This window comes from Drosophila tropicalis, unplaced genomic scaffold, assembly GCF_018151085.1.
Source record: "Drosophila tropicalis isolate 14030-0801.00 unplaced genomic scaffold, ASM1815108v1 contig_859, whole genome shotgun sequence".
In the NCBI taxonomy this organism is placed as follows: Eukaryota; Metazoa; Arthropoda; class Insecta; order Diptera; family Drosophilidae; genus Drosophila; species Drosophila tropicalis.
The window spans coordinates 6027167-6053013 of record NW_027173353.1 but is presented as its reverse complement, the minus strand read 5'-3'; the positions used below and the strand labels follow the sequence as shown (position 1 = coordinate 6053013).

Genomic DNA, 25847 nt, shown 5'->3' with positions numbered 1-25847 from the left:
CAAGGGCTGAAAGTAGCTAACTTGCTTCTATAGCTGAATTGAAAAAATGTCATTAATCAAATTAAAATTTTTTATAATTTAATATTTTTATTGATCACCAAGTCATAATTTTAAACGTAATCACTTTTATAATTTGTCTTCTTCAAAAAGTTTGCTAATACACTATAACCGAAGCAACATAGACATTTTTCTTACCCAGTCTTTAAATTCTGGCTGTTGGAAAATTTCACTTAAAAAAAAGATCGAAACTAAGATATATGCAACTAATTCCACTATTAGCGTACTTTTATTTTAGCTTATTGTGATTTTCGCAAATTACTAGATTTGTAGCTGCTTAAAGAGGAGGATCTAGCTACTAAATAGCTGTTTCGGTAACACTTCCCACTTTTTTCCAAGTGTGACCAAAGAAGACTAGTGATTATTTCTCAAAAATTCGGCCAATGTTGGACAACATACACAAAATAATCGGTTATCGGATATCGAGAAAGCGGTTGTTGTCTCCGCTGCCTTCTGGCATTACCCAACACTAAAGTGAGACGTTTCGGTTTATGTTGTGCGGAGAGAATTTTTTTGTCTTGGTTTATTTACGAATCTGATCTGTTAAATTCGGGATTACGGATTTTTGCTATGAGTGCTTCTGTTTGTTCAATAAGAATGTGAAAAGGGAACTCCAACAGGGAGTCTGCCCAAATCAAAAGTATCAGGCCAATCAAGCGCTTGAGAAAGAGGGACGTGGTGAGAGTGAGAGAACGAGAGAGAGAGGCAAACAACAACAGCAACAGGCAAAATTAAAAAAGAAAAATTCACACAAACCACAGAATACGGCTACTATCTCTTCTCTGGTTTCAATTAGTTAATAACCAACGCCAACAGTGCAAGTGCCAGTGCCTCTCTCTTTGTGTGTGTGCGTGTGAGTTTGTGTGTAACAATGCGCGCCACAATTGAGTTTGAGGAATGCCTAAAGGATTCCCCAAGATTCAGGTTCGTAAACAAAGGAAGCCTCCATCTCGTAATCCACCCCCTCACTTGCATTGATGGAATTTGCTAAATGTTGAATCCAATTTGGTTGTCATTGTCAGTCGAGCAGAGCCTCAGCCATGTAGCGTGACTAGTTACTATCAAACCCCCCTCCTCTATTTAAACTCAAATGCCCTGACTCTGGCTTTGGGCTGGGCTTAATCATCCATCGAACAAACTTTGCACTTGACAGCCGCAGACACTCTCAGCTAAGTCGACATCGTCATTGTTGTAAAATGTTTTTTTTTTTTTATTTTCTCTAGTTTCTCAAATCGATTAAAATTATTTGGAGTGATAAGATTTCACCCGAAATTGTCTTCTCACCTAATCTCTGGCCTAAAGACAAAGCTTTCGCTCATAACCACAAACACAGCAAAGCAAAACTTTGAACCAAATTACTTTCATCCAAGAAATCTTTGCTAACAGGTTCAATCCAAAGAAAGAAACAGAAAGTTGAAGAAACCTATCATTACCCTTGACAAAGCCGTTTGTGTAATACCCTTACCTATTTATTTACTTTTTTAGCTTGACTGATTCCTTACTTTATTTTAACTTTGTATGAAAATAAAATAAACTTTGTTTACAAATGGAATTTGAATTTGAATCCTAACTCTTGATTTGTAACTTTAAAACAATTACAATGCCCACTGGGGTAGGGTATAAAGACCCCGTCTTGAGTTAAGTATATAGTTTCTCACTTTAATTATGTGCGCAATAAAGGCCCCATGAATTAAAAGTGTCAACATGGATCCAAAGTGATGGGAGTGAGTCGAAGATAAAACGCATTTCGTTCAACCACCTCACTTCCATCCTTTGGATAGCCTCTATTTGCTTGTTCCTTCACCCATCTGCAGCCCCTCGTCGATGAGCTCGTTTGATATTTGTCTTGACAAGATGCTGCGTCGTCACAATACATCTCCTCCCGTTGGTTGTTTTTGTTTACATCTTTTGCAAACGTCTTCAATTTTGTCTTGTTATTCCAGACAATTTGTGTCCAAGGAGGAGAGTGATATTGAACACTTGGAGCATAGACTGGAGAAAATCATAAAACTCTGCAATGTGGCTGTCGACTCGGGCAAGGAGTACATTAAGAATCAGAGGTGAATAATACAAACTTAATTATAAATAATAAGTCGTCGTTTCATTAATATCGATTCCACTCAACCATTCAACCAGTGCCTTTGCCATGTCTTTGTGGGACTTGCAGCAGCATTTTCTCGACAATAAAAATGCACACAACGCTCTAGGAAAGCTGATTCACTGCTTTCAGGTAAAGCCCTCTTAATATTTTGTGAAATCTTTATCAAACATTGACTGTTTTATTTAGGAAATGAACAAGTTTCATACAATATTATTGGATCAGGCCAGTCGAACGGTACTCAAGAATCTCAGCGTTTTCGTAAAAGACGATGTTAATCAAGTTAAGGACTACAAAGGACATTTTCTAAAAGTCTCCGAAGGATTTGACAATGCACTCATAAAGAACTCGCAGGTGAGTCATAATTAAATATTTTGTTTAATTTTCCCTTACCCCTTTGTCTCTCTCTTTCTCATTCTCTTTGTTTAGGCTAGTAAAAATCGACCACAAGAAGTGCAAGAGGCAGCAAATATATTGTCCGCCTCAAAATCTTGTTTCCAACACACCGCTTTAGATTATGTGAACTATATTACTCTGGTTCAGGCTCGCAAAGTACCCTCCATATTGTCCACGGTAAGAAACTCCAAATTACTAGATAATACTCTTATCATGCCTTGCCATGCCTTCCGATGAATGAAGTGCCCTGTCTGAAAGTTGATATCAAATTTGTTATTGTTATGACGTCACTATTTGCGATATATTATATGTACATAAACACTTATACATACATACATGCATATGTACATACATATATCGATCCTGAACCCATTGAGTCAGTAGTGAATAAGAACCCCTTGACTTTAGTTCTGTTTGTGGAGTGGCCATTGTTGGTCGGTTGTACAATCTCAGCAATTCTTCAGCGGTTGTGGCACGTTTTTATTTTTTGTGTTTTGCTGATGGATTCAAATTGAATATCGGTGTGTTTTTGCAGCTGCTGGACTATTATCAGGCGTGCGTGACCTACTACCATCAGGGCTTTGATTTGTGCAACGACTTTGACGAGTTTTTCAAGAACATTAGTGAGGATTTGAATGCCCTGCGCGGAGACTATCAGCAATTGGAGAAGGCCATGCAGAATCGGCACATGAGCGTGAATCGGTATTGTGATTCCAATACAAATAGCTCCTCAAACAAGGTTGAGGGCTATTTGTTTAAGAAGAAATCAAAAGGCTTTAAGACATGGTGTCGACGTTGGTTCTATCTGAGTGATAATCAACTCGTGTACAGGTGAGAGTGCAGCTCCCTTTTGAATTCGCTTTATTCCCTTCATTTGCTTGCTTGTTGGTTAATTGTCAACCTTTTTTGTTTGCCATTTTAAATGATCTATGAATTGTGATGTGATGTGTTGTTGTTATTATTGTGGGTGTGTGTGTGTGCCATGCGCTGAAGTGATTTGGATTCGCATTGCAGAAAACGCAGTAATGAGGATTCCTTCTCGGTAATGGAAGAGGATTTGCGCATCTGCAGTGTGCGCCCTGTGAATGAAGGCGATCGTCGTTTCTGTTTCGAGGTTATATCGCCAACTAAGTGAGTAGTCAGTCGATTTAGTGTGACATTTCAGATACTTATTTTTGTTTTCATTACAGATCACACATTTTGCAAGCGGACTCTGCTGACATGCTTTCGCTATGGATATCAGCGCTTCAACACAGCATTGGTGCAGCCATTCAGCATGATTCAACGCATCATTCCACACGTCCTCAGTCAACAAATACTCCAAACGAGCTGCCAGCTAAGCGACGAATGTAAGTAGATTAACTTATTTCAATGAATATTCGTAATATTGGATTTATTTCAGTCACTGGGAGGAATTTCTCAAGATCCCTGGCAATGCCCAGTGTTGCGATTGTCGTGGCCAAGATCCACGTTGGGCTTCCATAAATTTGGGCATCACTTTATGCATTGAATGCTCGGGTGTTCATCGCAGTTTAGGTGTTCATTATAGCAAAGTTCGCTCTCTCACCTTAGATGCTTGGGAAACGGAAAATGTGAAAGTCATGATGGAGCTAGGCAACGAGGTGGTGAATCGCATCTATGAGGCTCGCATTCCGGACGACTGTGAGCTCAAACAGCCCACAGAACAGTGCGAAATTGGGGTACGTGAGGCTTGGATCAAGGCGAAATATGTTGAGAGGCGGTTTGTGTGCGGCATGCCAAAGCCTCAGGAGCTTCTGGCAAGTGAAACAGCTGAAGTGCTTAGTATAGACAGTGATGGCATTCTGCCAGCGGATGCTAGCGGTACCGGGAAACGAGCTACGCTTTCCCTGGGTGGTACACGTAAATGGACAGTGAAAAGGCTACGTCGAAGGCGCCAGCAGCGACCATTACCCAAGACACTCAGCGATGAGCCCAGCATTTATAATACAGCAAAAACTGGTGATGAGTTAGAGGACGAAGACGATGATGACGAATCCATCAATATCCCTTCAATGTCGCTCAGTATTTCGCGGGATGACTTGTTAACCATTGGCGATGAATTAGCTTTGGATAGTTACGTGACTCCTGGCATTTTGGGCAGCGATCAGGAGACTACAGATGGTGAATCAGACGCCGAAATTCCAGAGGAGCTTCCATTTTCCCAGTTAGATGCAAACCTTTTGCTCTATCAAGCATCGGCTGTGCACAATTTGCCAGTCATGTGTATGGCATTTGCATTGGGAGCAGATAAGCACTGGAAGAATCAGCAGGATAGACAACGCTCTTTTCTCCATCAGGCTGTTATATCCGGCTCAGTCATGGCCTGTGAATATTTGCTTCTAAATGGTGCCGCCATCGATGCCGTTGATGAGCAGGGATATACAGCCCTGCACATATCAACGGCCAAAGGACACATTGCTCAGGTGTATTTGCTATTAAAGCATAAGGCAGCTTATGATCTGGCATCCAGTGATGGGAAAAAGGCACTGGATATTGCTGTGGATTTGAAAAACGCCGACATTGTGACACTGTAATTATAATTTTGCAAATCAAATTTGAAAATTTAAATTAATTTTTACGATTATTTGTAGTCTTCGATTGACGCGACTTAATGACGAGATCGGGCAAAACGATGAATACAATGGCGAGGATGAAACATACAAGGACGTAATGAAGGATTTCTCAAATTGCCAGCCACGCATGCTGCGTCAGCGAAATGACTCAAATACTCTAGAATCCCAACGTAGCTCATTGACGAACTCCGACTAGCGGCGGTGGGATGCCGCTGGGATGCCAGGGGCAACTCGAAAGCATTGACAGAAGCTGGCTCCCCTTATCGATTGTTGAAAGGTTAAACCATTGTTAGGACACATTGTTTTGTTATTGGCTTCTTTCTTAAAATTGTTGAACGGTTTCGCAATCCATATCTTTTCTATCTCTCTTAACTCACTGCAATCTGTTTCTCTAGGCAATCTCACAGATTAAGAAGACGCTTGCGCTTCCGATTATATAATCGATATATTCCATTCTGTTGCCGTTTTTCATGCTTAAGTTTAAAGTTAAATGGCAACGCATGTACTCTAATTATACGTAGCGACAGTGTTTATTCGTCTGACGTATTGTTTGTACATTGTCTTATGTGGTATTTATTAAATGATATTGTATCTATAGTTATAAAATGTATGTCTAGTTATATGATATTATATAACCCCAACTTAAAATTATCATGTTGATCAACTGTTTAAAATGTTTCCAATTTTGTAATTGTTTGCTAAAGTATATTTATAAACATGTGCATGTTTCCGAAATGTTTTATTTGCAAATGTTGATGCATTTTCCATTTTCTTTTACCTTTTTTGGTGCCAAATATTGCAAGTCCCCAAATAAAGTTGTAAACTATGCAAAGTAAAAACAATTAACGACACTCCATATATTATTTGCGTCAATAGTTTGAGACTAAAATATTTTAGAGATTTACAGAAAGTTTCCAAATATTATGTGGTTAGTTTTAAAGGCACATAATGATTGGATCTCCCAATGAATAATATAGAGTTCCCAATATAAGACAATTACACCGATCAAGGATCAGTCTCTTCGAGATCCGAAGTATCATCAACAGATTTCTTGAATATCTTGTGAACCGTCTGGACATGTCGTGATACTGCACTACGATCATTAAATTGCCTTCCGCATTCCTTGCAGGAGAAGACTACCCCCGAGTGGGTAACTAAATGTCGGCTCAACCCGGACAGATGATTGAAACTTCTCTCACATAGATGACATTGGTGAGTGCGAGAGTTTTCCATATGAACTCGGGCAATATGTTGTTGCATATTAGATTTCTGGGCAAAGCAACTGTCGCAGCTTGGACATTTATGACGCCTGACCCCTGTATGAGTGTCTTTGTGCCGCTTTAGAACTTCGCGTTGTGAAAAAGATAAATCACATTCATCGCATTTAAAGGGTTTCAAGCCAGTGTGTATAATCATGTGACGTTTAAGTGAACTAGTGCAAGAGAGTTGCAAATGACATGTGGGACACTTGAGAGTCCCGCTCTTTCCTTTCTTCAACGTTTTGGCATGTGCATTGCAATGTCGTGACAGAAGTTTTTGGGTGGCAAACGCCGCAGGACACATCTCACATTGGAAAGTCTTGACAGTATCGGTGGCTCGCCCAGTTAGGGGAGTTTGAATGTTGTGAGGACTTTCCTTGCATACCATATCATTGGATCGGGTTTGCCTTTTCAATTGCCTTTTAATATTGGTCTTCTCATCCTTGGGCTACACAAAATGAAGACATAAAACATGCCATTATAGGAGAATTTTTTTGTAATTCTAAAGCTAAACTAACCACAATGACTACATCCTCTTCAAATTGAAAGACTTGCTGCTGTGGTTCGTCCTCTGCTTCGTCTTCCATATCATCATCCAAGTCGAATCCTATTACATCGTCCATTTCACTCGATTTCTCACCACAAAATTGTATTTCACCATCGTCATTGACTGAAACGAAAAAATTAAACAGTAGTTAATATTCACTGGGCAATCTCTTTGAGATACTCACTGTTGTAGGATGTAATGCCATCTTCAGGATCCGTTTCTTCGACGGGTTTTGTCTCCTCCGTGCCGGCATCAGAATTAATAATATAAATTTGACCATCTTGGGTGCTAACTAATTCCCCAGCGCTAACCATCTTAACATCACGAAACTCATGAGTAGGAGATATAGTAGGCATCTCTTCTTCATCCATTTCGATCGCAGAGTTATTCAAAAGCTGGTGTTCATCCATAATAAGTTTAGGACCTGGGTCCAACTTATCATTTTTAATTGATGCATTCACGGTTTCCCACATGCCGGCTTTTTTTTTTGCTTAGAAATACTTCCAACTCTCCGAGCAATTTGCCCATCTGCTCATTACGCATCGCCTCTTGGATATCTTGCCGTACCTGTTCCCGAACTTCACTGCGTACTTCCTCGGCCAGTTCAACTCGAACTTCCTTTTTAAGCTCTAGCTTAGCAGCCGCCAAATGCTTTTCCATTTCTGTCTTTTGTTCCTCCTTGAATTTTTCACGCCACTTCTCTGTTGCATTTTCCCGCTTTTCATCCTGTGCTTTAATAAAAGAAACCGAGTCCTCGAAGTCTAGCTCCTCGTCATCGTAGTCCTCTTGCTCCTGCTCCTGCGACTTTGCGAAAACGCGACTCCGTTTCCCCAAGGCCAACAGTCGAATGTGCTTCCGCAGCTTTTTCTCTGAAAGCAGGCTACGCTGGCGAAATAGAAAGGACTTTTCCAATTGATACCGACAGTCAATGCAAATAATTTTGGGCAAAACATCCGAGGGCTTGGCTTCTATTGAGATGCACTGAATAAATTTCATGGGCATTGAAAGATCGTTCTCAGCAAAGATTTTGTACACCTCGTCTAAGTTCTCTTGTTCCTTCAGACACAATCGACACAGAATGTTTATGTCTGGGTAGTTCTTATCTTCAGCTTCCGGCATTGTGCAATCTGCGTTCTCGAATTTGCAAAATAATTTTAGTCTTAAATTTTAAAATAACACAGTTTGTTTGTTTACCCCTAGTGATGGACTATTTTTCGGTATTTTTAAAACGCGTTAGTGCTAAAAATGAAACAGCTGTCCCCTTCTCGGCTGAGCGGTAAACATTTTAAAATTAATTTCAAATAACTCTATAAATAAAGTAGGACAAAACTTGGTATTTTAGAGACGCGAAAATTGCGTAGTGTTTTTAAGATGTAGTTGGCATATCGAATATTTCCTTAATATAAATGATTAACTAGCATTTTTTTTGCCACTGTCTTGTCTTTATTCGTAATTTGCATACATTTATATAAATACGGCTAAATATAAAAAAAAATACTTAAAAACTAATCTACAGATTATGTTTGCCTTAAAACTAGAACCGTGCACAAAAAAAAAAAAAAAAAACTTAAGGCTGGGATTTTCTAGGATGTGGTAGTGGTTAGTTTGTCACCACCTCTGAGGCGACAGCGGACACAATTGCGAAGAGATTCTTGTGAGAAGGTTTGGTTGTTCCTGCGGCTATGTTTGCGACACAAATGTTCTCGCACCTTTGGACTTTGGGTCTTGGTGAGGGTTTGTTCCGATATACTGGGTAATCGAACTCTCTTGGCCTTCTTTGGTATGTTAGAAGTTGATGTTGGTTTCAAAAAATTTGATATATGTAGGTCTTCCCGTAAATGGCTTAATTGAGTATCTTGCATATTAATTTCCACCATTGTCATTGGTGCAATTGAAGAAACTGCATCAGGCACCGGTAATTGATTGCCAACTGACTCCGGTTTTATATTTGTTGCTTCGCCCTCTTGATCTGAGGAAGTGTCGTCTAAAAATAGTTGTAAATTTTAGCCAAGCGCAAATGAATGTGAAATATGTAACAGATTTTACCTAGCAATTCCACGACAATTCCGGTTTCTTGTGGAAACTCACTGTCCTCTAGGACTTCCATCTCCGGCCGCTTTGAAGAGGTGTCGTGACCTATTTGGGTGGATGTCGAGGCACTCTCTATTTCGGAACCATCATATCCTTCGGAGCCAGACACATGTTCGTATACTGCCTCGTTTCGCTTTCGTATGAAAAATCGCTCCAACTCACAAAAAAGATCATCGAGGACGTTGAGGCGACATTGCTTCTTTGCTTCAGCCAATACCATCTCTTCCACCTCGGCACGTACCTCTGCCTCGATCTCCTGGCGAACCTCTTCCTTGCACACTCCATGCAGCTCTTTTTTAAATGACTCCATTTCGCCCCGTATAAGCTGTGCAGCTTTCAGCCGCCACTGAACATTGTCGTTGATACTACTTTCAGTAGAAACTTCTGCCTCGTCCTCCTCGTCCAAGTCAGCGTCCCCACTCTTTCGTTTATTCTTAAGGCGGAGACGCCTGTCGGCATCCTGGCAGCGCCTGCGAAAATTATAATACTCCTCGAGCCGTAGACGACAGTCTGTGCATATTGTCTGAGGCAAATCATCATCCTCATCCATCTCCAACGATGTGCAGGCCATAATCTCAATTCGTATCCTTGTTTCATGGACCTTGAAAATCTCAAAATTAGCGTCCGCTGTGTGATTGGCCAGACACAGGCGACAAACTTGCATTATTTCGCTTTAAGCCTTAAGAACACGACCAGAAGGGAGCAAATAGCAGAAAACTACCAAATCTGTACTTTAAAACTTTTTTAATTCAAAACTGTTTTGTTTTCATTCAAACATTTTAAAATTGATAAATAAAAAAACCTGTAGATTGGTTCACTGGTTTCATTGGTTCGCACGAATTAGAAGCTGTTGTACCCAGTGAACATTCATTCAGAGACAAAGATTATTGTGCCAGTTATTATACATGATATTTATTAATTTGATATTTATTTTATATTTGATTTGTATTTGTATATGATGTACATATTTAGTATATTATGTATATGTAAGTATTATTTTAATGAATGAATAGGTATTTATACGTCCAAATAAGTAAAAACGTGAAATCGCTACTTCGTTTACTAACACACAACTCGAACATGCTCAAATGAGTTCGATAGTGATGCCACACCGTTGTTTCAGGTCCTGCGATTCGAACTGCTGTTCGACTATCACAGTGTTATCGGTTACTCACACTAATTCGTTTACTAACACTACTGTGATAGGTTGGCGCATTTTTCAAACATTTTAAATGCTGCCTGCATATGTAAGTCAAGAGCCATTAAGTCTGTTGAGTCTCAAGAACACTCCAATTGTTTTAATTACTAATTACCCATACCAAATCCGAATAACATTTCCAACACATAGATAGTTATCAAACAATTCCATTATATTTCTTTAAATATTAAATATAAATACGCAGCTAATTATTAAGTATTATATACACAATTACAATAAAGTATTCAGTCACTATATACAAAATATAATAAAAAATATATCCAATAATTTGAACTCACTTCCTTTTTTTGTTAAATAAATATGCAATTTAAAAAATTGGCTTTGTTTTTCATATTATACAACAGTCGTCAATGGTCCAGTAATATGTTGGGATGATTTCATTTAGTTTTAGGATTCTGTGCCACGGATTGCCTACTTATAGCTAAAATTGTTCATTAACAAAATTTCCAGGATATTTTCAACAGGTTTCTTACAGTTTTTGTTACATTTTTTGTTTTTTTGTTCGTTTTTTTTTTCTTTTTGTCGGTATTTGATAAATAAATAGTATCGATTCAACATTGAAATACAGTTATTATTAGGCATATGTATACATAACTACAAAATATAATACAATTAGCGTTCCCATTTTACGATATTTCTCTCTCCGTGCATTATTCCCTTCAGACGACTGTCTAGTCGTGTCGCCAGCTCTTGGGTAGGACATAGTCCTTTACCTTGTAGAGAGCATTGGCATACCAATGAATGCCATTCTGTTGCTCTGCCCTGGACACCTCTTTGGTTGGCTGCGATGCTGACGACAACGTCCTTAATTGACCCTTGGCCGGCATTAACGACTGAAGGGAAGACAATAGCCGCATTGGAGCCAATCCCCAATGTGCCAGAGATTGGCTATTGATCACCGCATAGCATGAGGCAACAACAGAGTTCACCACAATTGTGCCCTCACGTGTGAGTGGAGCAACCACGCCCTTGCTATGGACAGAGGTTACTTTGATGACCCGCTGTGGTAGCAATTCACCAGTGACCACATCATTCACTAGAACATAATTCATTTCTTCTACGCGATCCGCAAACACATAGTTAAGCTGTTGGCTATCCGGCTGCCATACGCTAATTAAATGTGCCGGGGTCACTGTTAATACGGCTCCACCATCTGTGTGCAGCTGGACAAAACTCTCTAGCTGCTCCAGATTGCGATCCATGAAGAGTATTACTTCACTATAGACTGGCTGGCCATTTGATCCCATGCTCAGTACTCGATCTCCAATGGAGAGCTGACTGAGCGGCTTCTTTTCGCCATTCTCCAATTGGGCTGTGCTCTCGGGAGTGAAACATCCATGGACATGTGAAATGGTTGATGAATCTGAAATAGAACATAAGAGAATCGAATGAGTATAATTTTTCACAGAACTTTTTTTACTTAATATATAAAAATATAAATATCTTATCTATATATTTGATAACATAAAGTGATACGTATATTTTAATTCTAGTATCATCCATGTTTCAGTGCCAAATTCAGTCCGAATGCAATTATATAACTGAGAGCGATTTCAGGTAATGGCATTAGTTGGCCTAATCTAATTTGGCGTTAAGCATCCAATTGCCAAAACCCTAAACAAGTCAAAAAGGTTTTCACACACACACCCCGAACCCAATGCCGTTCCCTATTCATATGGTGGTTGTGGTGGCAGCATTAACAATGCCACAAAGATCTGCCTCTGCCTTTTTGCGGCTTTCCAAAACAAGAGGCGAATAGATTCTGCCAACTGATAAACCAGGCATATCAATAACATCAAGACTCGTTGCATGTGTGTGTGTGTGTGTGAGTTGAAACAAAAAATTGTGATCTTGTTTTTCCTACCAGATTAGCTACAGAGGGTAAAGGTTTTTGGGCATGCTCATGGGATCAGCCAAACCAAGCGGCTCGAGCTCGAGCCAAAGCAGCTTAGCTGATTTTGCGCTTATGCCCAAAGGTTGGCGATATGCAGGTAGCAGTTCTTCCTTTTCTCTTCATCTCCCTGTCCTTCTCTCTCTGTAGTTCTCGGTGTGTTTATTTGTTTGGGCCACCTTTTTTCCCAAAAACCTAACCTGTTTGCAATTACAAAACATGTTGCAACCCACACGCATTAATCATCATCATTAATAGCTATTGGATTACATTGCCTGAGAGGGAGGGGGGAGCACATAGAACAGGAACAGGAGTATATGTATGTACATATGTATGTACATCGAGAAGTAGAGAATAGGCCACCCAACTTGATCGGCCATTTTTTGTTCTTGCGCTTCTTCAACAAGCCAGAACTTTCTATTTGGCGTATATTTCACACCCGAGGCGCCGATACCACCGCCAAAGCCCATAGGCTCTAGCATTGCCACTGCTGATGCTGCCACTTCTTCTTCTTCGGCTGCTGCCGCTGCTGATGCTGTCTGTAAAATTCAAATTAAAAAAAAAAAAAATTCCCAACGACCACTAACCGTGCGCTTTATTATAATGAGTGGCCATAAAAGTGGCTTGTTGTGGCTAGTTGTTGCTTTTGTTGTTGCAACGAAATTCCAATGAAAATGCACCTAACCATTGAAAAGTGTAGAAACAATAAAAATCGGATTAAATGCCTATGGCCGAGGCATCATGCTCTCCTATAATCGATGGGGACGGGCAGCCAAAAAGAATGAGCACTAAGTAGACAAAAACCAAAAACCCAAACCAAAAAATTAAAAAGGCCAAAGAGGAAGCACGGTAGTAACAAGAAAAATTGGTGTGAAACCTACCTACAAAACCAAAACCAAAAAAAAATGAGAGGCGAGGGACATGAAAACAAGAAAAATCTGAAGCGCATCGTGGGCAGCGGAGGCGACGGCAACGGCAACGGCGACTGCGACGACGGTGGCTACGACGGCGGTGAGTGGAAAGTGAAGAACTTGAAGGGTCATAAATTAATAAACCATTAAAGTGGTTAAAATTATCGTTATTTTATCTTTGTGTTGTGAAGACTAAACTGATAAATTATTACAAAACAGAGGACAGACCGCTGTTGATGTTGTTGTTGGTGTTGTTAGTGTTGTTGCTGTTGCTGTTGCTGTGTGGCAGCTCGCGCGCGCATTAAGGCCCCAAGCGAGTTGTTGTTGCATGTTCATGTTAATGCTGTCCAAACGATCAGTCACCAAGCAACAACAACACTAACAACAACAACACCAACATGGGCAAGAAGAAAAAAAAATTAGTGTCGACAAAAAGGTTTACAGCCATTACTCTTCGTCGCTGCTGTTTGGGGCACAAACAAAAGACTTAGGCAACGAACTCGACTGCTGCCATGCTCGCCACCTTCCCCCTCTCGATGCTGTGTGTGTGTGTGTGTGCCAAAACTGTCATAAGCGCGTGGTTTATGTGCCGAGGCCTATCAGCAGCAATCAATCGCCATGTAATTTATTGATAGCCAAACAGCCCAGTCATAGCCCCAGTCGTCCAGGCATCGGCCATCGGGCATCAACGGACGGCCGTCGTAACACATGGCAGGCCCATTTGACACTGCAACCCAACTAGGACCACACAGGCACACAAAGGCTCACAAGATTCAGCCTGTTGCCCATTTGCCACTTGTTGCGGCATCTCTTTTTTGTCTTCTCACTGTTTCCTTTTTGCTATCTGTCGTTTGTCGGTCGGCTGACCTTTTGAAAAACAACACACCACAAAAAAAAAGCAAAAGAGAAAAGAAATGACAGCAGGAGGATCTAGGATCACAGATCTCATGACTGCGGCGGCTTCTTTCATAAGCAATTAGAATCAATGAGCAAGGACACTTTGCCTCACACAAAAAGTCAAAATATTATGAGATGAGACCGACCATTGAATCGGCAGCGTGTGTGGGAAAATCAAGGAAAATGTTTGTTGGCTTTGTCTTTGGGAAAATTTCAATCAATAAACTGATGTAGTTAGTTCGAATGAAATCCTTATATAGAACATTTTTTCTCGCTCAGTGAAATCTCTTTTGATAATACCCCTTTTGCTCTTGTCGACGCCTTTGTTTTGAGCTGTGGAAAATGGGAGGCTCAATTTTTTGTGCAAGAAAAACTTAATTGTTTTGCCCGTTATGGTTGGCTGCTTTCCAGCATTTTCTTTTCGCGTCTTTTGGCTTGGAGCCGAGCGGGAAGTTTATAATAGTTTCGTTATGTTTCGGGGAAAACTGGTTGCCATAATGGCAGCTCACAGATACACCCAAGCACACACACACACACATACGCATATGGATGATGCCAACTTGTTGGCCAGTCTTTAGTTCTTTTTTTTCGTTTTCCGTCTTGGTTTTTTTTTTTCAATTAGGTCCGGCGCGCTCTCAGTATTTAATTCATCTTTGCCTGTTGCCTGAGAAACGCTTTGGGTGTCGTATCATCAATTCGTTTAATTTGACAGGCGCAAACCTAAACATGTCAAAACAGCAACAGCAACAACAACAACAACAGCAGCTACAGCGGCAACAACATGCGGTTAGTCGCAGTTGCCGCTTTGAGTTTTTTTCTCCTCTTTTTTTTTTGGGTTTAAGTCCCGAGTTTGGGTCCGGTTTTCGACTTTGTTGCTGCTGCTGCTGCTTTCCATTTATTTTTTGTGGTTTCTCTCTCTCTGGTGTTCTTTGAATGTTGGATCTTGGCCCGAACCTGGCCTGACTGCAGCCGTGGCTAATTTGGCTGATGCAAAAAGATGTATGTACGTACGTATGTATGTCTGTTGCATGTAGGTAACAACAGAAACGAGGAAAATTTGCCAACGCCTGTCAGCTTAGAGTTCAGCTTGTAAGTTTGAAGGCGCAACATGCGAAATTACGCTTGTTAGTGTCACTTCTGGCTAACAGCTTCCACACCAACTACCCCTTCTCGCCACCATTTTCCTCCCCAGCCCTTTCCCCGCCTTATTTTAACATAAGCATTTAAGTGCATGGATGACAAATCTTACCTGACTTAACGGAGCAATAGATGTGACGTCGACTGACATAGGAAACCCAATCGAAACCAGCCTCAACAGCCAAACGGGCCAGCATGCCATATTTCGATAGATCGCGATCATTGGTCCCAATGGTCACTGCACGTCCCTCGTAGTGCAACGATTCCTGGCCGTGATCATGATCTTCGTCCCAGCTTTCGATTACCAGCAAACGTACACCGGGCCATTCGTTCATCACAGAATAGGCCAGGGCATTCAGTTTCTCTCTGCAGCGCTGTCAAGAGAAGAAAAATAAAATAAAAATCAATTAAACACAGTTTAATAATAACCACACACATACAGACATACATATATAAGTACATATGTATGTACGTATATGTATAGGTAGGTACTCGTGTGTCATAAAAAATGAACAAGTTAAAGAAATAACCCAATACTGCCGCCATATTTAAACCAAAATACGTCCAAGTAAACCAGAAAGGGACAGAGCCAATAAAAGAAAGAGCGAGTGAGACCGTGAGAGAGTGTGCGAGTGAGCGGGCGTAGCAGAAGCCGAAGGGAAATGTTTGTGTGCGTACGTGTGCGTGTGCGTATGCTCACATTTGGGGCGTGGCATTTGGGTATTTGGAGTTGGTATTCATTCTTGGGCCCAAGACGCACCACCGACCGCGTTCATTTTCAATTTATCTCATTTTCCCCCATTAGGTTTTTATAATCGATGAACTTTGGCAAAAGGAAAATGTTGTGATTCACAAAACAATTTCAAAATATGATGAAATAATGAAATCGATCGTGATTAGATTAGAAGTGATTATGTGATCATGATTATGAGTGATTATGTAGACGTGTTCGTTTTCGAATCGTTTTCAAACGTAAACTATACGTTTGCATATTCAAATTTATCTAATGGGCAAACCTTTTGATAGCAAGTGGCCACATTTAGTTATAGACCGAAGTAAAATATATATATCTATCTCTTTCGATTCCAATAAACTTATTAGAAAACTATTAAGATCAAAATGGAAAAAAGTGATAGTTTTCTTTCCCTTTTTGAAAACCAAAGTCCAAGTAAAATTTAATTAACAATACTTTAACAAAAATGAATTATCACCCAATTAACAGCATAAAAGAGAAACATTTTAATTAAAGAGCCATAACACAATAATTGAAGATATTTTTAGATACTGTGACCTTAAATTAGTAAGCACTAAGTGGCAAAATCTAGCAACAACAACAAAATTTCAATTTTGTTAGTTAACATTCAAATGATTTACAATTAATTGCAGTTGTTTATATTCATGTCAATTCTGTCTATAAATATATTCATTTCAAATAATTTGTAACTTTTTCCTGTTATTTATTTTTCAGTCAATCTTAATTTAAACTAGGATAATTTATAATTTTATTTATTTTCTGCATAAATCAATTCTAGGATTGGAAAAATTTCAATGCTCTCGATTGGTGACCGAATAGAGCATATAAAAGTCGTACAATATGGTTGTAAAGTTTTAATTATTGTTATTTTTATCATTTTCGTTGATGTTGTTGTTGTACAAGCAACCTGCTCTTCGGCATTCCGCATCCTTTTGAACAACCTCAACAAATAGATGATTCGATGTTTGCCTTTTCCTTTTGCCAAAGGCTTATTTGCTTACAGAGTTCAAACATTGACCCTCTTTGAGCCCTGACCCTAGGTGAGTAAATATGAAAAGACCTTTTTTTTGTCTATCTATCGATAATATGAAAATACTTTGTCGGCACCAAGAAAGGAGAAGAAAAGAAAAAGGATTCTAAAGACTATGCAAATATTGTACCAGAAATACCAAAAAAGAAGAAAAAAAACTGAACCCAGAGAAAGAGGGAGAAAATTTTGGGAGAAAGATGAAGAAAGAGATGGAGAAACTATTGCCAGCCACAAAATCAATTATCAACGGGCAAGACACAAGTCAAAGTCGAATCCGCAGGATGTGCCAACCTTTTGTTATTTGTGGCGTAAAATCAATTTCGGATAGGATCGCATCGGATCGAATTGGTTTCTTTTTTTGGGTTCCTATTTTGCTACAAAAACCACAAATAACTGGCCACAATTTTCGGTCAAAAAAGGCGTTTGTTTGTTTTTGTTTTGTTTGCCAAATGTTGGCAAAAACAAAATTGAAGAATCGGTTTTTAATTTGTCACACCACATCGCATTCGATATGCCAGTTCTCACAATCAGCCTCTGCGGTCCCTTGTCTCCTGTTCATTGTCTCCTTGTCTTTTCCTATAGCATACATACATTCCGAGAAGAGTTCAATGCTATTTGCTGCTGTTGCTGCTGGTGCAACTTTGCTTTATTAAAAGGCTTAACCATGTCGAGTTGTGTGGAGTGGACTTGAAGTGGATTGGACTTTGCTGGAACGTTGGATCACTCAAGACAGAGAGAGAGAGGACAGAGCGAGAGCTGCTAATGAGCACAAAAGCGTAACGCCAATAAGCAAACACAAAAGTTTTGTCTTAAGGCATGGCTAACAAACGATGTTTACCCAACATGCTAATGCATGAGAGACCAAGCTGAATTCGAATCCGATTGATGCACAAACAAGCCACTCAGGCATCGAGGCATCGAGCCATCGAGCCATCGTGCAACGGGCACCAAATCACCAACAACAACTACAACTACAAATATCGACCCCCCACACCTTGAACTAAGGTAAATGCCGACGGGTGCGTAAGATAAACATTAAGGAAGCGGCATTGTCGGCGGCCCAAAAAGATGGCTAAATAATGTGTTTGCATTGTAAGTGGCCAAGAGACAGACAGACATACATACGGATAGATAAACCGAGTGGGAGAGAGGCACTGAAAAGGGGTAATAGCGTCAAGTGTAAATATCACCGATCTTCTCTTCTCTTCTCGTCTCTGGCTTACTCTGCCTGATACTCCTACTTTTTCTTCATCTTCTTCGACAACTCCTCACTTCACCCTCTTCAGCTTTCAGCCTGCATTAATTAGACGTTCAACAAGGTGTGAACTTTACCCAAAAAACAACAACACAAAACAACACGAAACCACCCAAAAAAAAAAACCACGCCCCAAAATCGTTTCTTTTTGTTTATCCAATGCATTTAATTATTCTCAATGCATCTTTCTTTGAACGAAACGAAACAAAATCCCCTCCTCCTTCTGCACTGATGCGTTTTTAATTGCCAGTGCCTGCAGTTTTATTGATTTAAATCGAGTCTGCCAATTTGACGCTTTTAATGAAACTACAGCTTCACCTTCCCCACCCCTGCCTCACCACTATATTCGCTTGGCTAAAAATGATTATTATTAGCTGCTCATCATCATTAGCTAGACTGCAACTGAGGTTATTAAAAGATCTTTGTTTGTATTTAGCAACGTTGCCAAGTTTTGGCTTGCCATCTTCAGTCTCTTTGCCCGTCCCGGCCCACCGCCGGGGCACCTTTGTCTCAGCCCCACCCCGAAACGATTAGGAAACGACACAATTTAACGACATAATTCAAGTGGGCATTAAGTTTCAACCGTGAAGGAGCAGAAGCTGGCACCCCTTTCATTTTAGCCAGCTGCACGTGCTGGTGGTGTAAGCAGATATGCCCATATCCTTTTCTTTTCCTGTGTGAGTGTGTGTGTGTGTGTGTAGTTGCTGCACTGATTGGCATCGAAGGAAGCGAAAACTTACAACTGAGGAAGCGGCACAGGATATAACAACAGAAAAAAAAACAACGAGAAACAACATAAAAAATTAAGACAAAAAAAAGTAACACGTCACCCACTCGTATATGTGTCAACAACACAGAAAGAACAGCCCCAAAAAACAGAGTATAAATGCAGAATGTCCTCGACTTTGTAATACCCATTAAAAAGAGAAACTTTGGCCGTAGAGAACATTTTATTATCTAGCAAACGTTTAAGACTATAAAGTGTGACTCATAGTTATCATATGATAAAGCTTCTATCAAAATGTAAGTCTTATCTGCATATCTTATCGGCGACCAAGTCACGTGTAAGCTTCCAACGACTACAAATCTAGATATATACATACATATATCTATAAAAATTCTACATGTCTACTGCTATCAGCATTTGTTTGTTGATCTCAATATATCCTATAACTGCACGGGACAAAAGGTACACAACAGAACCAAGACCACAGACCACTTGAGTCTTGAGGCGTCTTAGTCTTAGCCCTTCGGCAGCCACTTACAGGCAACTTAAGAGGTCTTGGCTTGTTGTCAATCAGCAGCAGCAGCAGCAGTAGCAGAGAGATGCATGTGTGTGGGCCACTCAAAGATTTCCTCACTTAATTGGCAAAGTCTTTCAGAGACTTTCCATTCTATTCCAGTTCGATTCGTCACCAAATTATATACATACATATGTATGTATGTGTGTCTATATGTATGCTCCGATGTTTATTTGTGTTGTGCAAATCTATTCACAGCTTTGCTTCAATCTCCTCGGCCTCTGTTGGTGTTTATTCATTAGAAAACCTTTCCCCCAGCCCTCCCCCAATCATTTTGTTTATGATTGAATGGGGTGGTGGAGGGGAGTGCATTCAGAATCATTTTCATTTTGTTTATACCCAGAGCCAGAGCGTAATTATTACAAAGAATAAAAGGCATTTTAATTAAGCTTTGTATGAAATTTTCTGTCGCCTTTGGATAATTTATTTACTCCTCATCTTCGATTTGTTATTTTGTTATTGTTATAGCTCATTAAAAATAATGAAGGGAAAGAGAAGCGAGGAAAACTAAATTGCGAATCGATTTCCTTCTTCCTCCCTCTGTCGCCTTTCGCTCATTAGGTTGGGGTTTTTTTTTTTATACAATTATCAACAAATAATAGTTTTTTTTTTTTTTAAATAAATTTACGCAAATTTCCCTGTTACTCATATTTGCATATGAACTGACATAAGTTTGAGTCAGTCAGTAAGTTAGTCAGTCAGTCAGTCAGTCAGTCAGTCATAAATCGTATGTTCTGTCAAATAAATGTTTATAAAAAGAGGCGTCATTTTATTGTTATTAATTAAATGCTATTAATTTGCAGAAATCGTAAATTAAATCTCAGTTGACTCTCACATTTAATGTCCCCACACACACACACACACACACACACACACATTGAAGAGAAAAAAAAGAGCTAAAAAGTCATTTGGGCAGGTAAATCTCCGGCTTCAGGCCCCCATGTCTCGTCTTGGGTCTTAAATGATAAGCGCCATAATCCCTGATGTGTGATTAACTTTGATGATGAGTTATGAGCCGCACATTGGCACTGATGTGGATGTGTGTCGATGGGGATACACAACCCTTTGCTTCTCGCTTCGCCCTACCCCAATCTACCGATCTCGAGTCTCACCAGTACCGGCACCAGCTCCAGCTTTTGGCTCCATGACTTGCAGGAATCCAGAGCGCAGCATGTGAAATGTGAGTCAGATTGGAGTTAGTTTGGAGTGGAGGAGTAATGTGATAGTCGCGACGCGATCGCGATCTGCAGTTCATAAAAACCAATAAAAACACCAACAACATCTACATTTTTGTTGTCTTATGCAAATAAAGCAACAACAAAAATAAAAAAATCAAAAGCAAATCCTTGAACATTTGCGCTTGAGTGGCCTCGTAAAAGTATCAAATTGATTAATAATACTTATAAAAGCTCCAAACAAAACAAACTATAAAGCAAATGGGGACAAAGTCTGGAACTCACACTGCGAAAGAGATCGAGATCGAAGATCGGCAATCGAGACTGGGAATGGGACCTGGATTCGATTTTGGCGGTGGTTATTTTTGGCAATTTGTCCACTTTGCTTGACGTTGATGTTTGTTTGATAAGTTTGATTACTTTGTGGTGACGATGATGATGATGATCATTCTGGTTAAGGAATGTTCCCACGAACTGTTGCAAAGAGAAAAGTTTTGGGTGTTTCTTTTAGTAGATTTTTGCTTATCGCAGCATTTGACATGATTTGATTTGAAAAATTCTGACATCATCAGCAATCGGTCATAATAGGATCAATTTTTTTGTTGTTTCTTTTTTTTTTTTTTTTTTGACTCATAATGTTCTATTAAAATGCCTTTAGCTGTGGGTTTTACTTTTGATTTGGATTTGATGCGGTCTGGAAGCTGCAAATGGAGCCTGGATGTCAGGGGAAACTGCTCGGCTATGCTCTGATCTGATCTGGCCTGCATGCATGTCAATAATCATATCAGATTACCATTGGCTTTGCCTCTTTTGCTTCATTGTTTGCTACAATTTATGAAATTTTAGAAGTTATGCTGCGGCTTTTGACGCATTCTTTAGGTCTGCGGTTTCGCTTTTCCCCCACCTCCTACCCCACCCTCTTTTCCCTTTGACCCCCTGAACCGCTGTCAGTCCGCCTAGACTCTGCTGCTGCTGCGGCTGCTGTTTGTCTAATCTTTGGGCCTCACAGACTCGCACATTGCTTGTAATTACCTGAATAAATGTACATTCCAACTAGGCGGAGAGGTGAGGAAGAGGGGAACAGTGTTGGTGGCAGGTGAGCTGTCCATTAACAATGACTCGTCATTAGATAAAACATTTTACGAGACTAACTGGTGTTTTTCCTCTGCTTAATTTTAGCATTTTATGGCATATCGCAAATTGCAATTGCATCTAAAAATATCCAAAAATATACAAAAATTCATTTGTTATGTTTATCGTACCCTATTGACTTGGCTGAAAGCATATCAATTTCAAATGCTAAGCGAAATGGCAAATACTATGCTCTAGGGTATCTCAAAAGTCATAACCAAATGGGAATCTGTTTTTGTGTGAGTAGTTTTTCTTTTTCTTTTTTGGCGCTTTAATAGCCAAAACAAATTGTTTACAGAATTCTCGCACAGCCAGCAGTTAAGTCCATATAAAATGCAATTTAGTTGCGCTGCTGGTTCAGTGTTACCAAAAGCGTAACCTCGACTCCTACTAGCAGTCTCTCAATGTCACTTAGCCGGTAGCATAGTTGTAAATATTTGCCCAACACACCACACACACACACACACACACACACACGCACATACACTTTGTCCTTTTTTATGTCCTGCCTGTCCTTGGCTAAATGGCCTTGGCCATGTCTTAACCTTCTATGTCCTTGACTGAGAAATCTCAGCAGCCTCTCTACCCCTACCCCTACTCCTGCTCTCTATCTCTCTGTTTGTGTGTACCATCTCTGCGACAATTACGGCTGCTGTTTTGCAACTGTTAATTGTTTTGCCAGTTTCACTCAATTGCATTACGAATCCAAGGTCCACTCTGATACTGTGAGACTTTACAACAATTTACTTGCTACAATATCCAAAATGCCCCCGAGGCGCGTGGCAGTTGGAAATAAAATGTGTTATTTGGAAATCAGTTAAGTAAAAACCTGCCAACTGCCAACTGTTTTCCTTTAGCCTCTCTTTCTCTTTGGGCTTTGTTAAGCATATCAAATACAGTAGATATAAGGTAATAAAGAACAACATAACACATTATGACATTGAAAATACATAAAACTCTATCAACTATCGTAGAATTTTTAACGGAATTTCCCTATTTGCTTCCCTAGACATATATGACTAATCAAAATATAGTTAATCTATATTCCATAAATGACTAATAAAAAGTGTAATGTGAGTAATGAATTTGACTTTTATATACATACTTAATAATACAATTCATCATTGATAACACATTCAAGGTGATTTAATATATCGAAAATGTCTAAGTACCTGCTAAATTAAATGAAAAACCAAAATAGATTTTACAATTCATGTGGAAAATTTATAATAAATACCCTAAAAATATTCTTGATTCGCCTTTAAATCTTTAATATTGCCTGGAACCTGCATTTTCTACTAAATCTCAAGTTTTTGGAATTATCAACAATTTTAATTTGAAGAAATAACAAACGTATTTTTAACAGTCATTTATACGACTTATAAAGTCTATTAAAAGTACTTGAAATGTTTAAACTATATTATAAATCTTCTATTGAGCAAATGTTGATTTTTAATCTCAACATAAATATATACCACTTACAGGTGTTAGTCAGCAAAAGTCAAAAAAATGTCCGAATTATCGCCAAAAAGATTAGTATCGGAAATAACTACTTTTTTTTGGAGTGTGTTTGTGTGTGAGTGTATAAATTGCATTAAATTATGGACTATACATAAAATTTTAATAGCCCGTTGTATGGGGCTTTGGCTTATCAACAATTTTAATCCGTCTGGCGTTGGGCCACTTCATTGTGTGCGATGAAGTGTGCCGCAAAACTTTGGCCTCCATAGGGGGTTCAGACTGTGGAAATAGCGACGCCGAAATGGCTTAAAAACAGGCGTCTAATTGGAACTGTTGCTGTTGCTGTCGCCTTAATTAAGCACTTGTTTAGCCATGTTCTGCACTTTGAGTCTACCGCCGGCTAATGCCACACACCCCGCCCCCCTGCAACAGAAATTCTCATCGCTTTGCCATTCTATTCTTGTTCTTTTCATTTTTCTTTTCTTTTTTTGCACTTTCGCTGTGCCCACTCGAGTGATAAGATAAATCGCTGTTCCTGTTGTTGGCTATGGCTTAACATACTTTTTTGCTGTTATTGCTGTTGTTGTTGTTGTCACTGTGTTTGTCAAATACATGTGTAGGAGCCACTTTGGCTCTCACCTGCTTGCAATTGATATTTGCTGCCCAGGTAGTGAACGTGTTATCATCATTAACTAAATACATGGACGATAAGCCGCAAATGCTCGCGTGCCTCCAATGGATTGGAGGTTTGTAGAGGGAGTGCAAGGTGAGGAGTGGCAAATACTTTTTTATAGGTACTTTGATATTTAATTTTGTTTGTTGTTTATGGCGAAATCGTAGAGCCCAAGCGAGGGTGGATGAGGGAACGATTGAAAGTGTATTGGATCATATACTCTATTTATGATGGAAGGTTGTTGAACGCATGTCGCATGGGCTTACAGTATTCATGTGCATGTGTGTGTGTGTGAGTGTTTATTTTGCCAAGTAAACGATATTTTAAGCCAGTATACAAATACCAGGAATATATTTTCATCGTGCCATATCTGAGAATTCCTCTTAGCATTTTAAGTATCACACAAAATGCAATCATTAGCCACTTGCTAATGATAAGCTGCATTATAATTAATCATAATTGCTAAGGTTTTCTTGCTTTTATTGCTCGCACTTGGCAATGCGAAAGCAACAAAAAAAAAGAAACACAAACGAACACTTTTCATGCCATAAATTATAAATATAGGTCTTAGTGCGATCGAATGCGAATGATTTGGCATATTTTTTTTCGTTTAGTCGCACCTCACGTACACGTTTATCAATGAGAATTGGGGGGAAATGCGCTCTAGTATATAGTAGAGGTGAATTGGCCGATCGTACTGATAAGAAAAATTGTTGGACGGCCGGCCGGCCACAAGCACCGATTAACATTTCTAATTTGGCAATTGAATTTATGGTCATATGCGGCCATCGATGCGCAATAAGCTTGGAATTAGGCTAGCCACAAGCAGCCTACAGTGCGGATCTTATCGTTACTGCATTTTCCAGGAAATCGCCTCATATCAGTATTGATTTTGTTGTGTTTGGGTTTCAGTTTGTTTTAAGAAGTATCATAAATTTGCACTTACCTTGGTCATTAAACGATCGGCTCCAGTGCCCTCCTCATCCTTGAATACTATATCCCTATTGTAGTTTGGTACTAGATCCTTAAATTTTGGTGAATCACGCGGAATTTCTCCCTCCAGTGGGCCGGAGGCGCCAAGCTGATGCTCGGATAAATTTGGCACAGTTTGCTTTAGCACTAGTGGATACAGATTTTGCACACGACGGCGTCCCAGACCCCGTCCGGGTCCACAGCTATGTGCAGGCATAAAGGTTAGGCACATAATTAGCATTAGCATGGTCAATCTGATGCCGCAACGTTGCGTATACGCAATATTGCGCAATGAACGTGCTGGTGAGTAATTGACTTGATGAACGGCTTCGATTGCCTCGTCCAGGCTTTGGATATGCCGTTTGGTATCTAAGGATAAGCAGGTGACACTGGCGCTGGCCCATGGCGTTTGGTTCGATTGGTTATCCATATTTAAAGACTTTTTTATTCGGCTGTTTATTCCCCTTTTGTATTGTAATATATTTGGTTATTTAGCACTTCACTTCACTAGATCCGCAGCCTCTGCTGCTGGTTTCTTAAACGATTTATTTATTTATTTATCGATTATTTTTTTTTGTTAATAAAAAATGATTTACTCAACGATCGGTTTAAGTTAGTTTAACTTATAATTTCGCACAACTTTGACAATTTGCTTTGTCAATTCTCGTCGACTCAAACTGAAACTGAAACTCAATTTCTCTCAGCGGTTTTTGCAGGCTCTCGTACAACCGTATCGCTTGCCTTGTGATTGACAAATGCTTCAAATGACAAGAACCCTAGGCACATCGTCGCAGTCGCAGCCGACGCACGTAAGCAGCAAGGCGCGCACACACACACAAACTCAGCTCGACAGAGCGTTCATTTTCGTTGTGTTAGTACTTCGGTTCGCTCATATTTATTGGTACCCGACGACGATCGTTTCTGGTGTTCATTTTTATGCTGTAGACAAAAGCGTGAGTGAGACAACTATACTGACACAAGCACACACACACACACAC

General features: G+C 39.7%; 4 protein-coding genes across 5 annotated transcripts; 1 reads left to right on the top strand and 3 right to left on the bottom strand.

The window, feature by feature from the left end:
- Window positions 1–525: 525 nt before the first annotated feature.
- CenB1A (Centaurin beta 1A) lies at window positions 526–5991 on the top strand. Of its 2 annotated transcripts, none has more exons than XM_068296906.1 (10): window positions 526–981; window positions 2001–2117; window positions 2194–2287; window positions 2345–2509; window positions 2585–2728; window positions 3087–3382; window positions 3566–3682; window positions 3742–3900; window positions 3954–5102; window positions 5164–5991. In XM_068296906.1, the coding sequence occupies exons 1-10, from the start codon at window positions 929–931 to the stop codon at window positions 5339–5341; spliced, it is 2472 nt and encodes an 823-aa protein (XP_068153007.1). In that variant the 5' UTR covers window positions 526–928; the 3' UTR covers window positions 5342–5991. The 2 variants fall into 2 exon arrangements, with proteins under 2 accessions (XP_068153007.1, XP_068153006.1); XM_068296905.1 differs by having other exon boundaries at window positions 3545–3682.
- LOC137582389 (zinc finger protein 69 homolog) lies at window positions 5654–8141 on the bottom strand. Its single transcript, XM_068296907.1, is given in 4 exon segments — window positions 5654–6852; window positions 6923–7074; window positions 7136–7439; window positions 7441–8141. Coding segments are annotated over 4 exon segments (1788 nt in total). The 5' UTR covers window positions 8071–8141; the 3' UTR covers window positions 5654–6150.
- Window positions 8142–8371: 230 nt separating this feature from the next.
- On the bottom strand, window positions 8372–9861 carry LOC137582500 (uncharacterized). The gene is made up of 2 exons (XM_068297071.1): window positions 8998–9861; window positions 8372–8935 (listed from the first exon to the last, which is right to left on the bottom strand). Exons 1-2 carry the CDS (start codon window positions 9704–9706, stop codon window positions 8535–8537), a joined length of 1110 nt encoding a protein of 369 aa, XP_068153172.1. The 5' UTR covers window positions 9707–9861; the 3' UTR covers window positions 8372–8534.
- A 633-nt stretch (window positions 9862–10494) lies between these two features.
- hh (hedgehog signaling protein) lies at window positions 10495–25589 on the bottom strand. Its single transcript, XM_068297069.1, has 3 exons — window positions 24824–25589; window positions 15210–15471; window positions 10495–11624 (listed from the first exon to the last, which is right to left on the bottom strand). The coding sequence occupies exons 1-3, from the start codon at window positions 25277–25279 to the stop codon at window positions 10933–10935; spliced, it is 1410 nt and encodes a 469-aa protein (XP_068153170.1). The 5' UTR covers window positions 25280–25589; the 3' UTR covers window positions 10495–10932.
- Window positions 25590–25847: the final 258 nt, after the last annotated feature.